The 19415-nt window shown below is 37.2% G+C and overlaps 1 protein-coding gene across 3 annotated transcripts in view; it reads right to left on the bottom strand.

Moving 5' to 3' along the window:
* The window catches only part of LYST (lysosomal trafficking regulator), a 68159-nt gene that overhangs the window by 46070 nt on the left and 2674 nt on the right, over positions 1 to 19415 (bottom strand). For all 3 annotated transcript variants that reach the window (XM_010562631.1, XM_010562633.1, XM_010562632.1), the window contains exons 3-14: positions 18034 to 18124; positions 15799 to 17884; positions 13044 to 14076; positions 11257 to 11418; positions 10418 to 10574; positions 8179 to 8405; positions 6799 to 6865; positions 5844 to 5953; positions 4363 to 4786; positions 2963 to 3107; positions 1980 to 2153; positions 112 to 272 (exon numbers count right to left, since the gene is read on the bottom strand). In XM_010562631.1, coding sequence (XP_010560933.1) covers positions 112 to 272; positions 1980 to 2153; positions 2963 to 3107; positions 4363 to 4786; positions 5844 to 5953; positions 6799 to 6865; positions 8179 to 8405; positions 10418 to 10574; positions 11257 to 11418; positions 13044 to 14076; positions 15799 to 17884; positions 18034 to 18124 — 4837 coding nt within the window. The remainder of the gene's footprint in view (positions 1 to 111; positions 273 to 1979; positions 2154 to 2962; positions 3108 to 4362; positions 4787 to 5843; positions 5954 to 6798; positions 6866 to 8178; positions 8406 to 10417; positions 10575 to 11256; positions 11419 to 13043; positions 14077 to 15798; positions 17885 to 18033; positions 18125 to 19415) is intronic.

The following is a 19415-nucleotide window of genomic DNA, read 5'->3' as shown; positions in this document are numbered from 1 at the left end:
TGTAAAAGCTTGGCATGTTAAAGGAAAAAAAAATAATCAAATTAAGCCTTTGGTCTTGGAGGGGGAAGAGGAAATGAAGACTTATTCAAGGAAAAAAGCATACGAAAGTACCATTAAATAGAAGCAGATTTCCAAGATTCCATCTACCCAACAATCGAAGCAATTCTTCTTGAGACGATGTACAATGGCCAAGCATACAAAATGTTTTATTACTGTCAGATGATAAGCTTGATTTCCTTGGTAGTGCGTAATCTAAATTAATCTCACATTTCCTAAAAATACATATAAAGAAGCAAGTTTAAATATTAAGAAGTGATCAAAACTGCTATCTAAGGTATTTGGCTTAGGCTTAAAATAGATTTTAATATTTAGTAGATGAGAAGCCATGCCGTTACCAAGATTAAATTACCAAAGCCATCTTCAACCTCTAGGCACCTTAAAACTTAGTTACATAATCATGTATGTATTCAAATACTGCACAGAACAGAGGAATAGAGTCCCAACTAGGGTTGCCATACAGTCCAGATATCCTAGATCTGAAATTCCTTCCTCCTTCCCTCTGACCTCAAAGAAGAAACTGTATATAACACTATACACAGTTCTAAAATATCACAAATTCTCAATAATTTCTACTATTCCTAAAGCACCAAAGGCCTTTGAATATGCTAATGCACATCATGAAAACTGTGGTTCACATATGCTGGGAAATACCATTTTGAGGATTTGCTTATACCAGGGAACATTGTCAGAGCTAGTGTGCTGGACAGCCACAAGCAATAAGCCTGATGCTTTCAGAAAGCAGCTAATTAACCTTATGTGCATTTACATAAACAGACCAATTGGACTGTAAAGGTCTTCTGAAGCTTCCTGGAAGAGCCTAACTATTAGCAAATTGGCAAGTAACTCTATATATAGAGGTGCCTCATTAACTGCACATGTGCAGAACACTGTAGTATTTTTAGTTTCCCCTGTATCTCCATATTGGGACTTCATTGCATATCAGTATGCACAGACTGAACAATGAGGGGCAGGAAATCAAGGTGCTTAAAAATTGACTCCATGTAGTTTCAAGAACAAAGTGAAACAAGTATTATAACTCACAATTCCAGGTTTAACTGCAGGAATAAAAACCATGCAACAGCTTTTTTCCTAGATATAGTTTTAGGAATGTCTTTAATAACATTGCCTGTTTACTGACCAAATTCTACAGGAATAGTAAAGAATTTTTGTGATACATCTAATTGTTTTACGACATCTAATTGTTTTACAACATAGCATTTTGACCACCTGCTTCATCTTTGGGACACAAAGGAAGTCTTCATAGTCTGGACTTTAGGAAGAAAGGATAAAAAACTGTGATATTTAAGAAATTCCTTTTTCTCTAATTAATTAATATTTCATGCAGGCACAGGCCCACCCAACCTAGCATCAGGTACCTCACTTAGGAGCATGGACCTTAAGTTTTCAGTGGAGGAAGCAGTACCTCCCACTGCCAGGTCAGGTCTTGTCTGAAATATTTTTTTAACTTTTCCCCCCTTCATTTCTCTCAGTGGAGAAAAATGACTGCCTTCTCTATCTCCTCTTCATTCCTACTTTCAACAACATTGCCAGTACCTGAACTATACCTTCTTAGTTCAGATTCTTAACCAGAGACATTATGCCCACAGCTAACTTCATGCCACAGCTTTTTTTGGATCTTACTCAAAATCTTGTATTACTTACCTCTTTCACTTATTTGTGATCAAGAAAAACATTGATGTCTGCATTGGTCAACAGTACGAACTGAAGATTCTCAAAGCAATCAAGACAAATCTGATTATTTCTAGGGAATTCCTAGCAGCGTAAGGCACCCCTCTCCTACCCCCAGAAGACTACTCAACCGTAACTTCAGCTTGCGCCAAAATAATGCCGATGTTTTCCTACCAGACAACATCTTTTTAAAAAGATAAATATCTAGGTACAACTAATGTATACTTTACCTCTGACCAGAAACCCACAGCTGCAGCTTTCCATGGATATTTTTCTTGCCTTCTGGCTGCTGCAGATATGTTATTGCCAAATGCTGCCACCTGCCCACACAGAAAACATTCTCTGGAGATTCAGCCTGTGCCAGCAGACCAGCTTTCATCTCATCATTTGGATCCATGCACATACTACGAAAACAACAGAAAAAGAAAAACAAGTGTGTGTGTTTGTTTTCAAATTTGCATTTCAAGCCCCAAATCTGCAATTTTTTGGTCTCAGTTACTTTGAGATTGCATTCCTTAACTTTCACAGATAATTTTTGATTGCAATGCTATATTTAGTGTTCAATGTAAGCTAGGGAAATCCTCAAAGTATGGTTTCAACTTAGTTATTTAACTTGTTTGCATCAATCTGCTTACATTTAAGATAAGGATATCATCTCTATTTTACAGAGAAGTTAAATTCAATTTATTGAAAAAATGCAGGTGTTTTGAACGCTGTGAAATAAAGTGTTCTAAAATTGCACCTTTAGACCCATTTTAAGGATACATTACTTATGAGAACTAAATTAGGGCTAAAACGTGTTCAGAAGATTAAAACCAAGATTGTCATAGTAAGTATTAAATAACAGCAATTTTCACACCTGAGGTATGAAAACCTACAGCTACAAAAGCTCTTATCTTCACACATTTATTATGTCACTTCATTAATACTTGAACTGCTACCTTGCATTGCATTAGGTTTATGACTGATCTTACATCTTACTTTGGACATTTAGATATGACTACATGAAACATGCAAGACCAGAGACTAACACTTTAAGCAAGTAAACCTGTAGTTCTATATGCAATAAACTTACTTGATGTTGCCATCAGTGTGCAAGATGACTCTAATATAGAAATTAGTTCTCTACTCTCCACCAGTATTCTCTGCAAGCTACTACTGGAAGTAACAATATATATGTTCACAAGACTGCTTCTGGACTAATATACCATACCGAAATATGAATGCTCCAGTGTTCAAGTCTGCCCAGACTTGTATCATCAATGCTTTGGAACCCAGTGAAATTATATGAATACACCCATCTTCAACAAGTTTATCTCCCAGGCTTAGGTATTCCATTCCCATAGACTTTGTTTCTTCTGGAAATATAAATATGTTTATACACAATTAGAATACAACAACAATGCCTGTCCTATCAGCTATCAAGTGTGAAAAGAAATAGTTCAGGTACTGCAGAGAATTGGTTTTGTTTAGTTGGGTGATTGTTGGGTGTTTTTTCTTTTTTTCTTTTCTTTTTTTTTTTTTTAAAGCAAGCTGACTAATATGCACAATTCTGAGACCCAGGTCTCTCGTAAACCAAAACAAAGGAGCTTGACTTAACTTGGCACATGTTTTTGTTTGTAATCATGTAAATCCTCTGAATACACTCTAATTCAATGATGCTTTCAACATGCCATATCATATTACATTCCTATGCGGAACTGTAAGTCTTAGTGTGCACCAAGAAATATTTAGATTTTTCTTCATAAATCATACTACCCTTTAAGCATGATCTTGCATTCATTATTTTTACTTTACTTTACCAAGCAAAAGCACAGACCTTCTAACAAAAGCAGATCTAGTGAGATCCAAGGTTCAGGACTGGGTTTTCCCTCCTTTCATTCAAATACAGTAAAAAAGAAAAAAGTACAGTAAAAGGTATTCCAAGTGTTGTGAGTAGGAGGCATTTAAATAACTTAAGGAATTTTTCCTCCTATAAATTATAATCCAAAAGATTCTGCTCAAAAGAGTTTGGGAGCAGGTGGGTCTTTACAAAAGTATAACAGAAATGTTGTATAGCTATTGACATTTACAATGGTGCGCACACAAGCAAAGTTAGAGGATTCATACTGAATCAGCCTCAGGCTCTGACTTGATGGATTCAGAGCATCTTTTAGCTAAGAGTTCCAATATTTAAATCCAAAATCACAAAGACTTACTAGCTCTCTATTGAAGAGAAAGAACACAAAAGCCACTTGCTTCTTCAATACATGAGACCAAATAAACTTGAGAGCCATCTTTCCACCTGACCCTTCAGCTGCAGCATTTAATATTTTCTTCATCATAACATGAAGTAGCGTAAAGACATTTTACTGAAGTTAAATTCAGCGAGAACACTGAATTTCTAAGGAAGCAGACATTAACCTAACATAAGGACTAAGGCTGGAAATGTTTTACCTTTAGGTATATGATGCAGTAGTCAAAGAAAAATCAGAAAGACTACAACTCCTGTTTAATATCCATCATAAGAAAAAAAGAATTCAACCTTTGGTATATGGCACATCAATGAGTAATACTTGTAACCAGAATCCTTAAGTGCTACCTAAATAGAAACAGAAAGTACTATATCCTCACCTGTGCTGTCAAAGCTGTTCTCTCTCACAGCTACCAGTCTGCTTCTTCTCTTGATTTTTTTCCCCTTTTCTGTTGAATTTTCCGTTTCATGAGCACACTCCAGATGAAACCACAGTGAGACACTGAAGCCTTCAGACATGTGTGGCCAACAGTTTTGTCCAACTAAAGGCAAGTGAATTGGGGCTACATGCCAAGAAGAAAGCAGCTGGTGACTCAAATTTTCACCATCTGCCTCTTTCTTACTCTGTGAAAATTTCGCTCTTTTTAGTAGTCCAGCAGTTTTGCTGTTGGAAGTGCTAGCAGATTTCTGTGAAGAACAACTACTCAAATTTGTGCTGTGTAGTAAAGGGAAGGCAAGATACTGTAATGGGTTCATGTAAATATTAGTTTCTATAATCTTCAATACACCCTTGAGTAGTATCTCCTAGAAGAAATAAACCAAACAAATGAGAAAAAAAAAATCGAACTGTTAACACCATGTAGTTGTGTCATCTAACTAGACTGAACCCCACTCTTGATTTAAATATGGATTTGTGTTTTCCCAAAGGTAGACTTCCACATCCAAACTGACACACATTTACAAAGCATCAAGTAGCAACTTCAACAGACTATGGCCCAAGGGTTTGGGGATTTAGTCAAAGCAGATCAATCTTCAAGTTACCATGCTTAGGTATCAACTGAACCACAGCAGGTGGTCATTGCACAATCTTATCTCACATTTGGTATGTGCTAACAGATTAACTTATACCTCAACAAAAGACCACACCTTTTACCCCATGTTTGTGGCTAGCTAAGAATGTATACACAGCCCATCACTTCGTTATTGCATAGTCAATAACAAAACTATTTGAGCCTTTAAGGCAAAAAGTTTCTCTAGTTACTTAGCTAATTATTGCAAGCTACCTTTGAGAAATTGATTTGTGTCTCCTTGTTTGGTTTGGTACTATTTCAGATTCCACAGTATTTTTTTTTATTTCCTTCCCCTTGTTTTTTATTACAAACTCCCACACAAACCAACAGAGAGGTATTTCAGCAGTATAGCCCATATAAGCAGTAGATTCCAGTGTTACACAAGCCAACCTAAGACAGTTTTGCAAGTAATTCCTGCTGCTAAAGCATTCCTGAAATAGCAAGATGCTTTATAACTCTAAAGGAATGACTTCAAGTTTTACAGCGTTAGTGTTCTGTCATCCATAACCACAATGTCAGTCTCCTCAAGAGGAATCTTGTTTTCTTATGCTGAGGAGAGTTCCCAGGACTCTAACACACACTTCAAAACCCTCTCTTTTATCTCCTATTTCCTTTTCATGTTTTGAGAATGAATTATTTCAACAACCAAAAATCTATTTGCTCTGATCAGTTAGAATGTTGCTGTTACAGTCTCCTTACTTCTCAAAATTCTTGGGCACAAAAGGAGTTTCTTTTTGCTTCATTTTTCTCATTAAGCCTCTGAATTTTGCTATGTGCTACTCCATACGTACCGTACAAGGTGTCTTCTCCAAAAATATCTTCAGAAGAAGAGTTAGCTCTTCTGAACATGTCCGTGAACTCATCAAGGAAACTAACAGGTCTACCAGCACCACCTGACATGCTAAAATTAAGGAGACAAAACAATATTCTTGAAAATAATTGTCTGAAAGCTTTAAAAATTATTATCCCATACTATTATGAGGAAAGATTAACTTTGAATTCAGAGTGTTTTGTGAAAACTTTTCAAATTCGGGAAACAGTAATGACTACAAGATGAATTCTAGTGAGTTCCAACAGTACTTCCATACACTATCATTCAAAATTTCATTGAATAAATCTAGATGGCTACATCAAGTTTGGCTCCTAGGTTTACCAAGTAGAGTCTGAAAGTCTGGGAACCTAGCATCTACATTGCAAAGGCTCTCCCCACAAAGTCAGGGATCAAAGTCCTGGGATGGGTTTACATCATCTCCTGCTATGGAGCAACCTCATTATGTGAAGCTACCTTAGGGCAAGCATTTAATTTGCTTCCACGTTCTTGGATTAGCTACCCATTTTATTTCTTGCCAGAAAACTCAATCAAGACATCACTAAGACCTGTGTTACAAAGAAATTTGAAATAAAAAACTTATGTTGTGATGGAGTCAGATGCAATCAGTAAGATAACTGCTATTTTTCCCAGCAATGTTTGCTAACACTGTCACCGTAGGGTTTATGATTTCAACTATCATTTTCAGATCTGCCAGCATGTGTTTAAATAACAGATTTCCACTAGCTCAGAAATAACCCTGTATTTATACATAAGATAGATACTTGTCACAAGTTAAAGCAGCAGCTGCATAAACTCACACATGCCAATGTATTTGCTTTGTCAATTTTGCATTTGCATTGTGAACTAAGAATTTGAGTGTGTATACATTGTTATAAAAACCCCCAATATTTAAGTTACTTAGACCTTGAACTCACCATGAAAACTAGATTCTGTTTGTGTCAGTATGTTCAGAAATCCTCCCAAAAGAAGTTTAACAGCTCCCTGTTAAAAAAATAGAGGGAAAATTAATACCTGAAGAATATATACCAGCTCAAAGAACTAAGAAATCATTTCTTTCACAGTCTTGTCTACTATTGATTTTAAAGTAAAGACAAGTCCAGTTACTTTGAATTATGGAAATATTTTTTATATTTGCTAATGAACATTCTTTCATGTTCTCTACAGTTCAGTTGCAGAAGGGAGACTTTGAAATCCAAATGATTCTAGAAAGAAACCTTGGAGCCATTTGTCCCTTGTCTTCTCCCCCATAACAAAATCACAGGATTTCACAGGTTGTGACAAAATATAGCATGTTGCTATATAGTGATGCAATACTGAAGGCAAATTCACCCTTTCCCCAACCTTTTTATGCAAGATTACTTTAAAAAGTAATTACAAAAAAAAAAAAAAATCAAAGCTGCGTATTAAGATAATCCTTCACAAATGCATCTTAGATAAAGGTAATTTGAAAAATATCTAAATTGATTAGTTTGATAGATTGCCCTTTCTGAATGACATCAAAGAAAAATGAAAATGAGATTATTCTGAATTATAAGTAATTTCATGTGTTGAAGTTCAGAAAAAAGAAATACAAGAGTGCTAGTGATTTAAAGCTAATCATTCACACACAGAGTTGGAGTACTGAAATAAAACAATGTTTTCCTTTCCTGCTTTTGGTTTAAGCTGTAAAGCACTAACTTAGCTTCTTAGTCAAATGATTATATAAACAAGCACTTTAAGTTTAGATTACTTAACCATATTTCCCTCTTTTGCAAAAGACACATACTCAATTTAGTTATTAGAAAACAAAAAACAAGCTAACCATCAGAAATTCCAAAGGATTATGAGGACATCAATGTATGCATAACTAATTTCTAATAAAGCATGAAATATTTTTGAGCTACATCACTGGAAGTTTCTAAAAGTACATATTGAATGCATATAAATTTAGAATGTTTACATATATACATATACAAGAAGATTTTTGGTTTGTTTGTTTTTCTATGGCCTGATGGTCATGAAATCTGTATCTACAGCCCTAGTGATTGAACAGTCTTGATAAAGTAAGGCAACTGTGAAACTCAAAAGCTTTGTAGGTCAAATATCTCCCAACACACCAGTTAACTATAGTTTCTGGTAACTTAAATGCAATGCATCTGGCAATATCAGTCATTTACATTGTTTCAGGTCTTATCAAATGCCATAACAAGTGAGAACACTTCTGAGATCACTATTAGGTATACTGACACTATAGAACTGAAGAAAATAAGATATACAACTGCTAAGCTGTTGCCTTTGTTTAGTAACATTTTTACCTGTTCTATAAGTAGAGTGGCATTTCTCTCCTTCTGGCTGATGATTTTCAGGCAGCTTTGGAACACGTGAGCAAGCACATCTAAACTTGCATTACCAGCTGAGAGCAAGTTTAATTCTAACATGCAGATTTCAGGATACATTAATTCTCCTTGATTGATGTTTTCAGCTAGGTCATTAAAATAACCTGAAGGACCAGTACATCCTGGTTCTGCTTTTGTGTCTGCTCCTGAAAGAAAACACTTGTCTTACTGAAACTTACTCAACTGAATACAGTTTGCATGATTTAAGCAGAACATCCAAACACATACTTTCTCCAACCTTTTCATAGGTACAAACCAAAAATGGTCACTAGCTTATAAGCAGTTTTCAGAAGTTAGTATAATCTTCTATTATGCTTCAGATTTTTGTATTTTCCTGATAATACAGAAGGGCAAGGATGCAGTTTCTCCTATTACATGCTCTTTAACTATGTGCCTTCATTTCCTGGTAACTGGACACACATAAGTAATGATGAAATATGCAATTCGTGAAACATGACAGTAAAATCATTGTAATAGAGCCTGAAGCTTCTATACAGAACTCTGAGCCTGCCAAGAAAAGAGATAAATTTACATTATTTTGTTTCATGTTAAAAGGCTGGGGGAAGCAGTTGTTTAGTTATTTAATTCAGACAATGCACATGACAGAATATTTGCATGACAATCAAAAAAGAAAAAACCCAACATTTAAGCCTCTCTTACATCCTGGAGAGACTTTAAAACAGGTTACTTAAAAAAATTATTTGGTACAGACATATGTTTCATGCAAATGTTTCATGGAAATATTTCAGGTTAAAATTTTAATTCAGAAATGCTTTCAGAAAGTTGTATATCTCTTGATAAAGCCAAGTCACACAGGTAAACAGCAGCAGTTGAATGCAGTTCTATTAAAGGCTGTTACTGCTCGTGCTGACTTCATACAAGAACATATGCATCCAGACGTTCAGCACAAAGGAAAAAATTAAAGCAAATTCATGTTCAAAATTAATTACACAAACAGAATACAGGAAGAGATGTGCACATCAGTCGTTGAATGAATATAAAGAGATACATTCTATCACAAGGGGGCTGTCAAGTCAAATGAAGCACGTGATTGGGAAAAACCAGCACGGATTCACCAAGGGCAAATGGTGCTTGACAAACCTGATCGCCTTCTACAACAAAGTAACCTGCTCAGTTGATGTGGGGCGAGCGGTGGACATTGTCTACCTGGATTTCTCCAAGGCTTTTGATATGGTTGCCCATAGCCTCCTCCTTGAGGAACTGATGCATTACGGTCTAGACAAGTGGTCTGTGTGGTGGGTGGGGAACTGGCTGACAGGCTGCACCCAGAGGGTGGTGGTAAATGGCTCCTTTTCAGACTGGCAACCTGTCACAAGTGGGGTCCTCCAGGGATCAATACTGGGCCCAACACTGTTTAATATCTTCTTAAGTGATCTGGATGATGGGATCAAGTGTACCCTGATGAAGTTTGCCAATGATACCAAACTGAGTGGGGAAGTAGACACTTCAGAAAGAAGAGCCGTCCTGCAGGAAGACTTGGATGGGCTGGAAAAGTGGGCTAACAAGAACCTTATGAAGTTCAACAAGGACAAATGTAAGCTGGGAAAACATAATCCAGGAGTGCAGCACAGGCTGGGATCTATCTGGCTGGGGAGCAGCTCCTTGGAAAGGGACCTGGGGGTCCTGGTGGACAACAAGCTCAATAGGATCTAACAGTGTCCTGCTGCAGCAAAGAAAGCTAAGAGGATGATGGGTTGCATCAACAAGGGCATCATCAGCAGAGATGATACCTTCCAACCTGGTATTCTATGATTCTATGATATAATTAGACTAGCTAATTTTTACCAGATTGTTATAGTACTAAACAAAAAATTAAGCACTGATTTTCAAGCAAACTACTGATAAGCATCTCTGGAGAAAACTGCTTCTAGACCACAATAATACATTTGAGCAACATGACTTTAGAGCAAGAGTCACATAAACCAAGACAACCAACACAGAACAGTTCCTGTAACACTCAGTAAGAATATTCATCATCTCTCCATCTATAACTGCATCCTACTGAAGTAAACAAGTTAAACTATTTATATCTATTAAAGGTCTCTGATCCTCACCCTATTTTTGTACATCTCAAAAGACAAGCAAGCTTTGCTATGTCATAAAGACTGCTCTGTATATTCAGAAAGTTCACATTTACCTTCATTCTTGGTCTCACTATCATCAGGGTTACTTTCACTATCTGCTTCATATCCTTCCTCTTCAGCAAAAGGTTTAAGACTACAGCACTGTGATTCTTCAGTTTCTTCAGAAATATCTCCAGGTTGTGACACTGGCTCCTTTTCAGTGTAATGGGTCTGCATAACACATCAAGCAAATTTACTATCTTTGGTCATAAATGCAAGTAATTTAGAACCTTCCAGTTGCTTATTTTCTCCAAGCCCATTCGCAAAAGAAACAAATTAATCGTATGCTTTCAAGAAACTTCAGATACTTGTTAAGAATACTCCATTCTTACATAAAAAATGGATTCTGCAAAGATCGATTTTTCTTACTAACTACCTGACCAAAGCTTTGGTAAGCAGGTGGCCAATGCATTAAGCATAACTGTGTTTCTAAAAATCACTATCACCATAAATGTGCACCTTGACATTCACTCTAAGGTAAAGATATGTCTGCAGCCACTAAGATCAGTCAATATCCCTGTTTGAAGCTCCCCCTTTGAGTTTGTGTCACACTCGGCTCTGGGATGAAAGAGTGAAGAGAACATCAGGTTTCAGGTATGTCCATAAAGCGTAACACAGCTTGCTCCTTTTTGGGGCATGCTCGTTTCTGAGCAGTAAACATGGGGACCATATCAATAATTAGCATTCAACTTACACGCTTACATATGAGAATCAGAGAATTAACGTTCAACAGCCACAGTAACCAAACACATTTAAACATATCCTATCGAGTTTAAAAATAGACCCAAACAACATAAACCTGACTCAGCAAACCTTGCGGTATTTAGAATTAGACTTAGTCAGTGTTTCATACCTTTTCAATTTTTTCTTCAGAATGATCCAGATCAGCAGAAAAAGTACCCAACGCAACACGAAGCAGTGAATCAAACAGAGGCTTTGCCAAGTCAGTTTCTATCACTTTTGATTGAGCAAGCTGCTCTCTTATTTGAAGTAAGATATCATCCACACAGGTATTCTATGTTTTGGGGGAGACAAATATTTTGATTCATGTTATTATGTTTTGGCTAACAGAAATGGTCTAATACTTTCATTTAAGAACTTCCCCTTCCAGCTACACTAATCTGACTTCTCAGCTAAAACCATCAGACTTCATCCAACCTCTTGCAATAAGAAAGATTCATCCTGTTTTTCATGACAGAGATTTAGTTGGTTCAGCAATCTGCACACTGAAAAAAATCTGGCAACATGCTGTTTCCCAAACACTGCAAGTGAAAGCACTGTTTCAAAAATAAACATCTCTGAAACAGTTTCAAGTACACAATGCATTCAAACCACACCAAAACATTAGAGGTTCACAAGACAGACAGTGACATGTCCAAGTTCACAAAAATAGCAAGTGGCCAGACAGAACTCCAGTTTCCAGTTCTCTCCTGTACTTAACTCCTCCTGTTTTTGAAACAAACTGCCAAGTAAAATTCATTATTTAGCAAGAGCAATTAAAACATTAAAGCACACTAAAGCTGTCTTCTGTGAATTAACATTTTGTGGAACATTGAATTAGTTCACCTCTAAGGCTTAAGTAACAGTTTTTTCAGGTGTCCTTTCAGTACCTGTGCCCTAATACTCCTCCTTCTCAAGCACCATGCTCTGCTCAGAACCATCAAAAACACGACATGTGAGTCACTATGTATAATGCTCACGTCTTGCCTGCACAGCTCTTTCAATCCTACCCATCAAACACATTCTCCACTGAATACTCTTTCAAAAAAAAAAAAACCAAAAAAACCAAACCAAAGTCTCTCCCACTGTTCAAAGCCCATCAGCTCAGCCAGCCTCCAGAGAACGTGAGGCTGGACAAATAGGCTACACAGGGAAAAAAACAACAGAAAAAGCAGGCCATAACTGACCAGAAAAAATACAGGCATAGTCAGCCAGCAATTCACAGTTGTCTATATCCACTACTGCCTTTGTAGTCAGAGGAAACCATCCCTTTTCTCTAGTCAGGACCATTTTATGCAGAAAAACAAAATCTTCGCCTGCCAGGATCACAGTCTTCCCAGGACTCAAGATACATTAATCCAGAAAACAGCGTTTGATGTTGAGTTCAGCCCTTAGCCATGTTGACCATGCTGGCCCAAATTGTAACTAATACGCGCAAAACAAAACAGAAATACAGTTCAAAAAAGCAAGGTAGAAAGCTCATCCAGCCTGGATTGATCTGCCGCTCTGGAAGGCTCTCTCCCAGTCCCCAAGAAGCCAGGACTTGGCATGAACAGGGATCCAACCCAAAAGAGCAGAGGACAAAGATCATGTTGGAGAACAAGCAAAGGGGTACAGGATCCTTACCAGCATCTTACCAAATACAAAAAGTGACAAGTGGACACGTGGGAAGGTGCTGCAGAAACAGCAATGCCAGTTTGTTCATCTACCCGCTCTCATTCTTTCCTGCCTGCTGACCACTACCCCTGACTAAGCACATCATTTAACTGTATACTTTCAGTACTACACAAAAAAATATGGTACCATAGTAAGAGCATAAACTTGTTTCAACTCTAAAAGAACATTTGACTGAATTACTGTTAAAATAACATTGTACATAACAAATACAAGTAAAGCAAGCTAAGGGAAGTTGCACAGTACCTGGTGAAACATCTCCCCTTCCATCTTCTGCTGCATGGTGCTTGCACTGTGTAGACAGATTGTCAGCAGAGCTTCTAGAAGTCTGATACCTTGAAGTGCCCACTCACTCTCTTCTCTTACAGAAGTCCTTATCCCTTCAAGATTGGCAACTGAAGAAACTGAAGTGTGTTCCCTACTCAAAGAGCTGTTGCGGGAGACACATTCAGAGACCAGCTGTTCTGCACCAGCAAGACTGTCAGAACTATCGAGCTCCAGTTGTGTCACCTCTCTGCTTTTAGCCAGCTGAACAGAGTCATCCTTGTTGAGACGCTCACCACGAGGACTCCCATGTGAACTTCTGCTGCTTTCACTCAATACTCTCTCCCTCTTTTCTTGTTCCTTTTCCGTATTTTTTGCAAGTTTCTGAATTATCAAAATTAGTAATCTACGGCACGCTTCAAAGCCTCCAAGTCTATGGAACTGTCTCTGGAAAACTGAACTATACAAATAGATGCAACGACACATGGACCAAATATCTGCAGCCCTGTGAATGTGTTCCAGAGACGGCAAAGTAAGGCTTTCCAGTGACAGATACGGTAATTTGTGGCCTAATGGCTCACTAGCTGTACTATCATATCCTGATGTATCTTCAGAGTCATTAGCTGAATCCAGATCACCATCTGCTTCTTTACTTACACATAAAAAAGCAACACAGAGGAATAGGTTTATTGTGTTGACGTGAATGTCTTGGCTTACGAACTTTTTCTTTTTTGGGTAAGCCTCTTTCAAGCCAGCATAAAACTTGCTCAGGCTTTGAGGAACTTCTGAAACAGCATGCTGGCTACAAAGAGAAGCAGGCAAGTCAGATGTAGACTCCTTCTGTTCACTGTTCAAGCCTTCCAGTTCTGGCATTGCTTGGTCTTTCTGCTGATCACCAAGGCAGAGTATCAAAGTCTCTAACACTTTCAAAGAATAACTTCTTAAAGTATCAAAGTAATTTAACTCAGTCATTTGATTCACTCCATTACAACTCAGAAACAAGTCTCTAATTACCCTGCAAGAGAAAGTATAAGTTACCATACAGATCAGCCACAAATTCATGTTATTCAGATGACACACATCTTATCCAAAAATAACCCTCTGTTCCACACACCTGAGTAATACCAAGGACTGATCATGTTTACAGTAATTGCAATATATTACTCTGAACTCTAAATTAAAGAGATGAGGAACTTGTTGCAGTACTGTAGAATCCCAAGTAAGCATCATCCATCTCGTAGTAAAAATTCAATTTTTTGGTAAGATATAATGTAGGAAATATTAACCTCTAAAATGTAGACCACAAAAATGTAAGATGTTCAATACATTAAAGATGTTTAACTTCATTTATGACATTTGCTCCTTAGCGATACTTCCTTACCCTAACTTTTTATTAGCAATTGGAGCTAGTAAATACCTTTATTTCTCTCAGTTCTGTGACTTCACCAGAAAGTAGAGATTCCTTCTCAAATAAACTCGCATTTTTAAGACATTTTACTAGCTATGTCTATTTGTTGTATGGACAATGCATTTCAGATAAAATTCAGGAATACCTTTCAAGGAACTTTTTGTGCAATTGTTATGCCAGGGTGTCTAATGTTAAAAAATCTTTCAGTATATTTGTTTCCAAGTGTATTTTTCCCTTCTTCCTACTGCCCGAGTATTACACTGAGTTCATACAGAATTTGGGGTAAGGATACGTAAGCTTCAGAGTGTACTATGTTTGCTTGTAGACATCCACCTTCCTTACCCTCCCATCTCCTTCCCACAGGGTCAGCTTTTACTGTAACCGAGTTACACAATCTAGAATCAAATGAATCATGTACTTACTTGTATATTCCCATCTTTAAGCCAGTAGGAAACAGGATATCTTAAACGTTGTTTTAATCTAAACTTTACTTCTCTTGCCTCTTTGCCACCAAGTACACTTTCAGAAATTAATAGCTTCTGATACAGTTTAGGTTAGGATAAAAGTTAAAAATCTATTAGACAATCCTTTACATAAACTGGAATACTAGTCTATTCTTTATAGTTGTCTCAGATAACCCTGCTAAATTCACTTCAGTTTATGAGGACTCCAATAGAAAAGATCAGAATCAGGACACATTCATATTCTGAATAAACTTCCATATATTGTATTAAACAACTATTTCATCAGTTCAACAGTAAATAGGAAAGTTTCTATTTCATGCCTTGGAAGAATCTTTGTGGGTGTTGTGTTTTGGTTTGTTTTAAAAGAACCCCTTATGTTTAAATGGACAGGATTTTGTAAATTAGGAAACAGTTATTTCAGGACAAGGAAAGCTCTCAAGCCTTATTTTTGAAAGGTAGTTTCTATGAAGACCTTTCTAGAAGAAAAAGGGAAACAGATCAGAAGACTAAGTAGTCTAATTCCTACAGAGAAGTGACATGTCAATCTGTTCAACATTCCTGACTCACTTTAGTATGAGGAATGAAGAGGCAAAGAGCATGTCACATTGGACAAAGAATTTTATTTCTTTCTACACACTTTGGCTTGTAAAAAACTAACTCATCAATAGACAGCCCTCACTTTCTATGGCTTATGAATCTAGGATTACATTTTATGTTATTCAAGCATTTACCTTGTTGCCACCCCTGCAATACCCAAGTGCTCCCTACAGTCCAAATAAAACTTATGTTCTGATCAGTAACAAATATACAAAGCTCTGTACATAATTAGTATGTTTTCCATTAATAAACAGAAAAATCAACCAACCTGGATTTAAGCAACACAGGGAGCATCTGCAAATAAATCTGAAGTACTTCAGAAGGCAAACACTGGCTATGGTCACTGCATGTGTGTTTATCAGCTGTAGTTAGTCCCAGTTGTTGAGCATGGCAAGCTAGGTCAACCCCTCTCTGAAGCACAGGATTATAAATACAGTTATATAGTTTCCATTGGACCACTGCATTTCCCTTTTGAATTAAGTGGCAAATATGGCTTGCAATCTGCATGCCGCGTAGTTTGTCTTCTTCAAAAACAATATCCTGATAAGCCTCCAATGCATCCCATCTCAACAACATATCTTCAGATCCACTGCTAGGCAGAATTCCCTGAACTCTGCAAGAGGAACTAGATGCAACACCAGCATCATTAGGGTTGCCCTGCAAGGCATCTTCTAGCTGAGCAAGTTGATCACAGTCAACAGTACATATATTGCATGATGCCTGTATAATTTTTAGAGAAACTTCTGCTCCACCCAGCTGATCCAATATAAACTCATTAAGGATGTTCAATATGTGCTGTTGAAAGTTTTTTAATATTGGTAACTTGGAAGCATGAAGCAATGGGACGATCACAGACTTTGGATCCATACAACAACATATTCCTACATTATGTACACCCGAGAGAATTTGAACACAGGTACTGCTCAAAGAAACTTGTTGCAACAAGTGCAAACACTGGTGTGCACAAACAGCAATGCAACAGCATCTGTCAGGATAATGAACTTCTCCATCAGCAGTTTCAAAGGGGTTTTTGGAAGCTTGGTTTTTAAAAGCAGATACAGAGAGCCCAGAGAGATCTCTGTGGTGATGCATGAAGTGAGAGTACTCACATCGTCTGTGCCGCTTTCTTGTACACATTGATTGATGGAGCTGCTCTGATTTCACTTTTTTGACAGTGCTGATTATTTTCATGATGCTGTTGATTAAGGCCTTCAGATGCTCTGAGGCTTCCCCAGTTACTCCCTCACTCTTCATACACAGCCATTCCATTTGAAGCACTGTTACTTCAAACAGCTTAAATCCCTGATGCTGTATGAACTCATGAACTAGATCTATAGCTTGACTAAAGTAGAATGGATTGGAGGCTGCACTTTGTAGGCAGCAGATCAAAATCTGCAAGACTCCTTCTATAACCTCAGGTAGAAGCAAGGCTCTGTGATGGTATCTAGAAAACATGTAGTCCTCCTGAACTGGCTGCTGTAGTGTTTCCCTGTATCCTGGAGCAAAAGGATCAGGTTGCTTTTCCAAGCAAATTCTGATTTTTAATGCTGCTTTAAGTAAGTCTGTTAAATTTCTTCGCAAATTGTCAGGCATTGTTTCTGTATTGCTAATGTCTAAAGACATAAGATGCAGCACTGTTCGAAAGAGCATCCTTTGGATCAGAGCCACAGGTTCTTCTGTCCACCCTGCAGAAACTACTTCATTTTCTGTGTTACTACTTACATTGTAACAGTCTTCAAATCCTGATAAGAACTCAGTCAATGTGGGCACCACGCTAGCTGAAAGAGTAGAACTGTGAGTTAAAGTAATATCAAATTTGCACACTTTCTCTAGGAGAGACAGTAAGACATGGCATAAGTCAAAAGGAGAGTTATCCATGTTGCTCTCAGTAATTCCTGCAGTTGGCTCATTCAACATCTCTGGGTTTAGCTCATGTGCTGGAATAATTTTGCTGGAATTTTCTAGAGTAGGGGCATCAGGATTAGAACTTGGTATCGCTTCCACAGGTAGGCAATCACTTCTACCTACAGGGTAGTTGTCCCTAACTGGATACATTAAAAAAGGCTGCAGTAACTGGGAGCGTCTGTGTTTCATTATTACAGTAGTCTTGTCATCAGAATTGCCTTCTGAATCTGAAGTGGACAGCTGAGATCTTCTTGCATCTCGCACAGAATAACGATGGGTGGTTTTGCGCAGACGTCCACTTTTTCGAGATCGAGGATTTAGTTTTAAAGAAGTCTGAAGAGAAGAACGAGTGCTTCCATCTAAGCCTAGTTTTTCCTGAGTAGATTTCACGGAACTTGAATTATTCTCTTTGGTCAGGCATATGTCTACTGTAAGTGGTATATTAAAATCTGTTGAAACAGAAAGTTAACAAAGGAACATTAATGGAACATTCATGTATTACAATGAACTACTACTCTTTAGTTGGGAGTCCTACGCTCTGTAGTAATACACAAATCGCTTCTTCTAGGTCCTTAATACTGTCAGTGATAAAACATACCTATTGCTTTTTCTTCTTGGACAGGGATTTTCCATACCAATGGCAGAAGTGACAGGAGGAGGGTCAGAAGTTCTTCTCGACATGTCAGCTCCTATGTTAGAAACAAAATAGAAAATGTTTTTGTACTTTTGAAAAATGGATTAACCTTCTTTATTTTACAAAACTATTCAACATTTAGTTCCCCATGCCTTTCTGCTGTTTTTACGCATTGCAAAAGTGACCTAACCGCAGAGTGCTATAATCATTAGCTAGAGCCAATCAGAAAGCATCTAAGATATTTATTACACCTCTGCAAGTGTTTCTATACAAAGCTCTCCTAATCCCTCTCGTTGAAGGAATTCCTCTCCCAAAGGACAAAACCAGAGAAGTCAAAAGCAAATAACTTATTGATTTAAACAAAGCCAACATGAAGCCAAATACAAGTTTGAAACTTCTGTAGTTACAGAAATGTAACTTCAAAGAACTTTATGGGAAACTTTCTACTTTCTCCAAAATGACACCTTTAAGCAAACAAAAAAGCTTACATTTATCAAGTGATGTTTTGACTCAAAATAGAAAGGTGAAGTTTTATGGGAGGAAAGAGGGAAGGTTACTCCTAATTAAAAAAAAAAACAAAAAACAAACACCAGAATAGCCACTAACAAACCCTCATTCCTACTGGGATTCTAAGACTTCAACACTAAGAATTTCAGTGCAGAGGAGCAGTAGAAGGCACATAATTTAAACACAATTCCTTTACTGGGTGCTATGCAGCACTATCAAAATGGTTTCAGTCCTAAAGATCAAAAATTTTCAAACACAAAAAGCTGACTTGAGCATTTTGGCAGTTAACTTCATTCAGAGATATGCAGCTGAAGCAACATCCTTCTCCAAAAATTCAAGGTAGCAATGAAATTAAAATGTTTCAAGATAAGCAACTTAAGTAGCTATAGTTATATATATATAACAAATATAGAGGGTTTTATATATATATATATATATATAGTTTTAGAGCTATACAGATATATAAAAAATAGTTAATATTTGATGAGACTATCAATTAAAAAAATCTAAAAGTATTGATGCAATACAATTAGACTTGAAAACTAAGCTTTTTTCAAAGTCATTCTCCCAACTCTCTTCTGCTACTAAATGTATTCTCAGCAAGACAAATTAATTAGGAATGGGAATGAGCAATACAGCATTCAAAGCACCATAATAAGACTGGAAAAAGCAAAGTATTAACTTTTCAAATTTCAGTGGTACACTTCCAGAATTTGACTTTCCTCATTAATCAAGCTCCACTTCCCCCACCTTCTTAAACATATTTCCTCAGGAAATAATTGCTGAATTGCTGATGTTTCATGAAGAATGCTGCATGTTTTCTTCCCCTTCTACTTCAG

Source organism: Haliaeetus leucocephalus, unplaced genomic scaffold, assembly GCF_000737465.1.
Source record: "Haliaeetus leucocephalus isolate CR32 unplaced genomic scaffold, Haliaeetus_leucocephalus-4.0 Scaffold162, whole genome shotgun sequence".
NCBI lineage: Eukaryota > Metazoa > Chordata > Aves > Accipitriformes > Accipitridae > Haliaeetus > Haliaeetus leucocephalus.
This window is presented reverse-complemented; position numbering and strand designations above follow the sequence as displayed.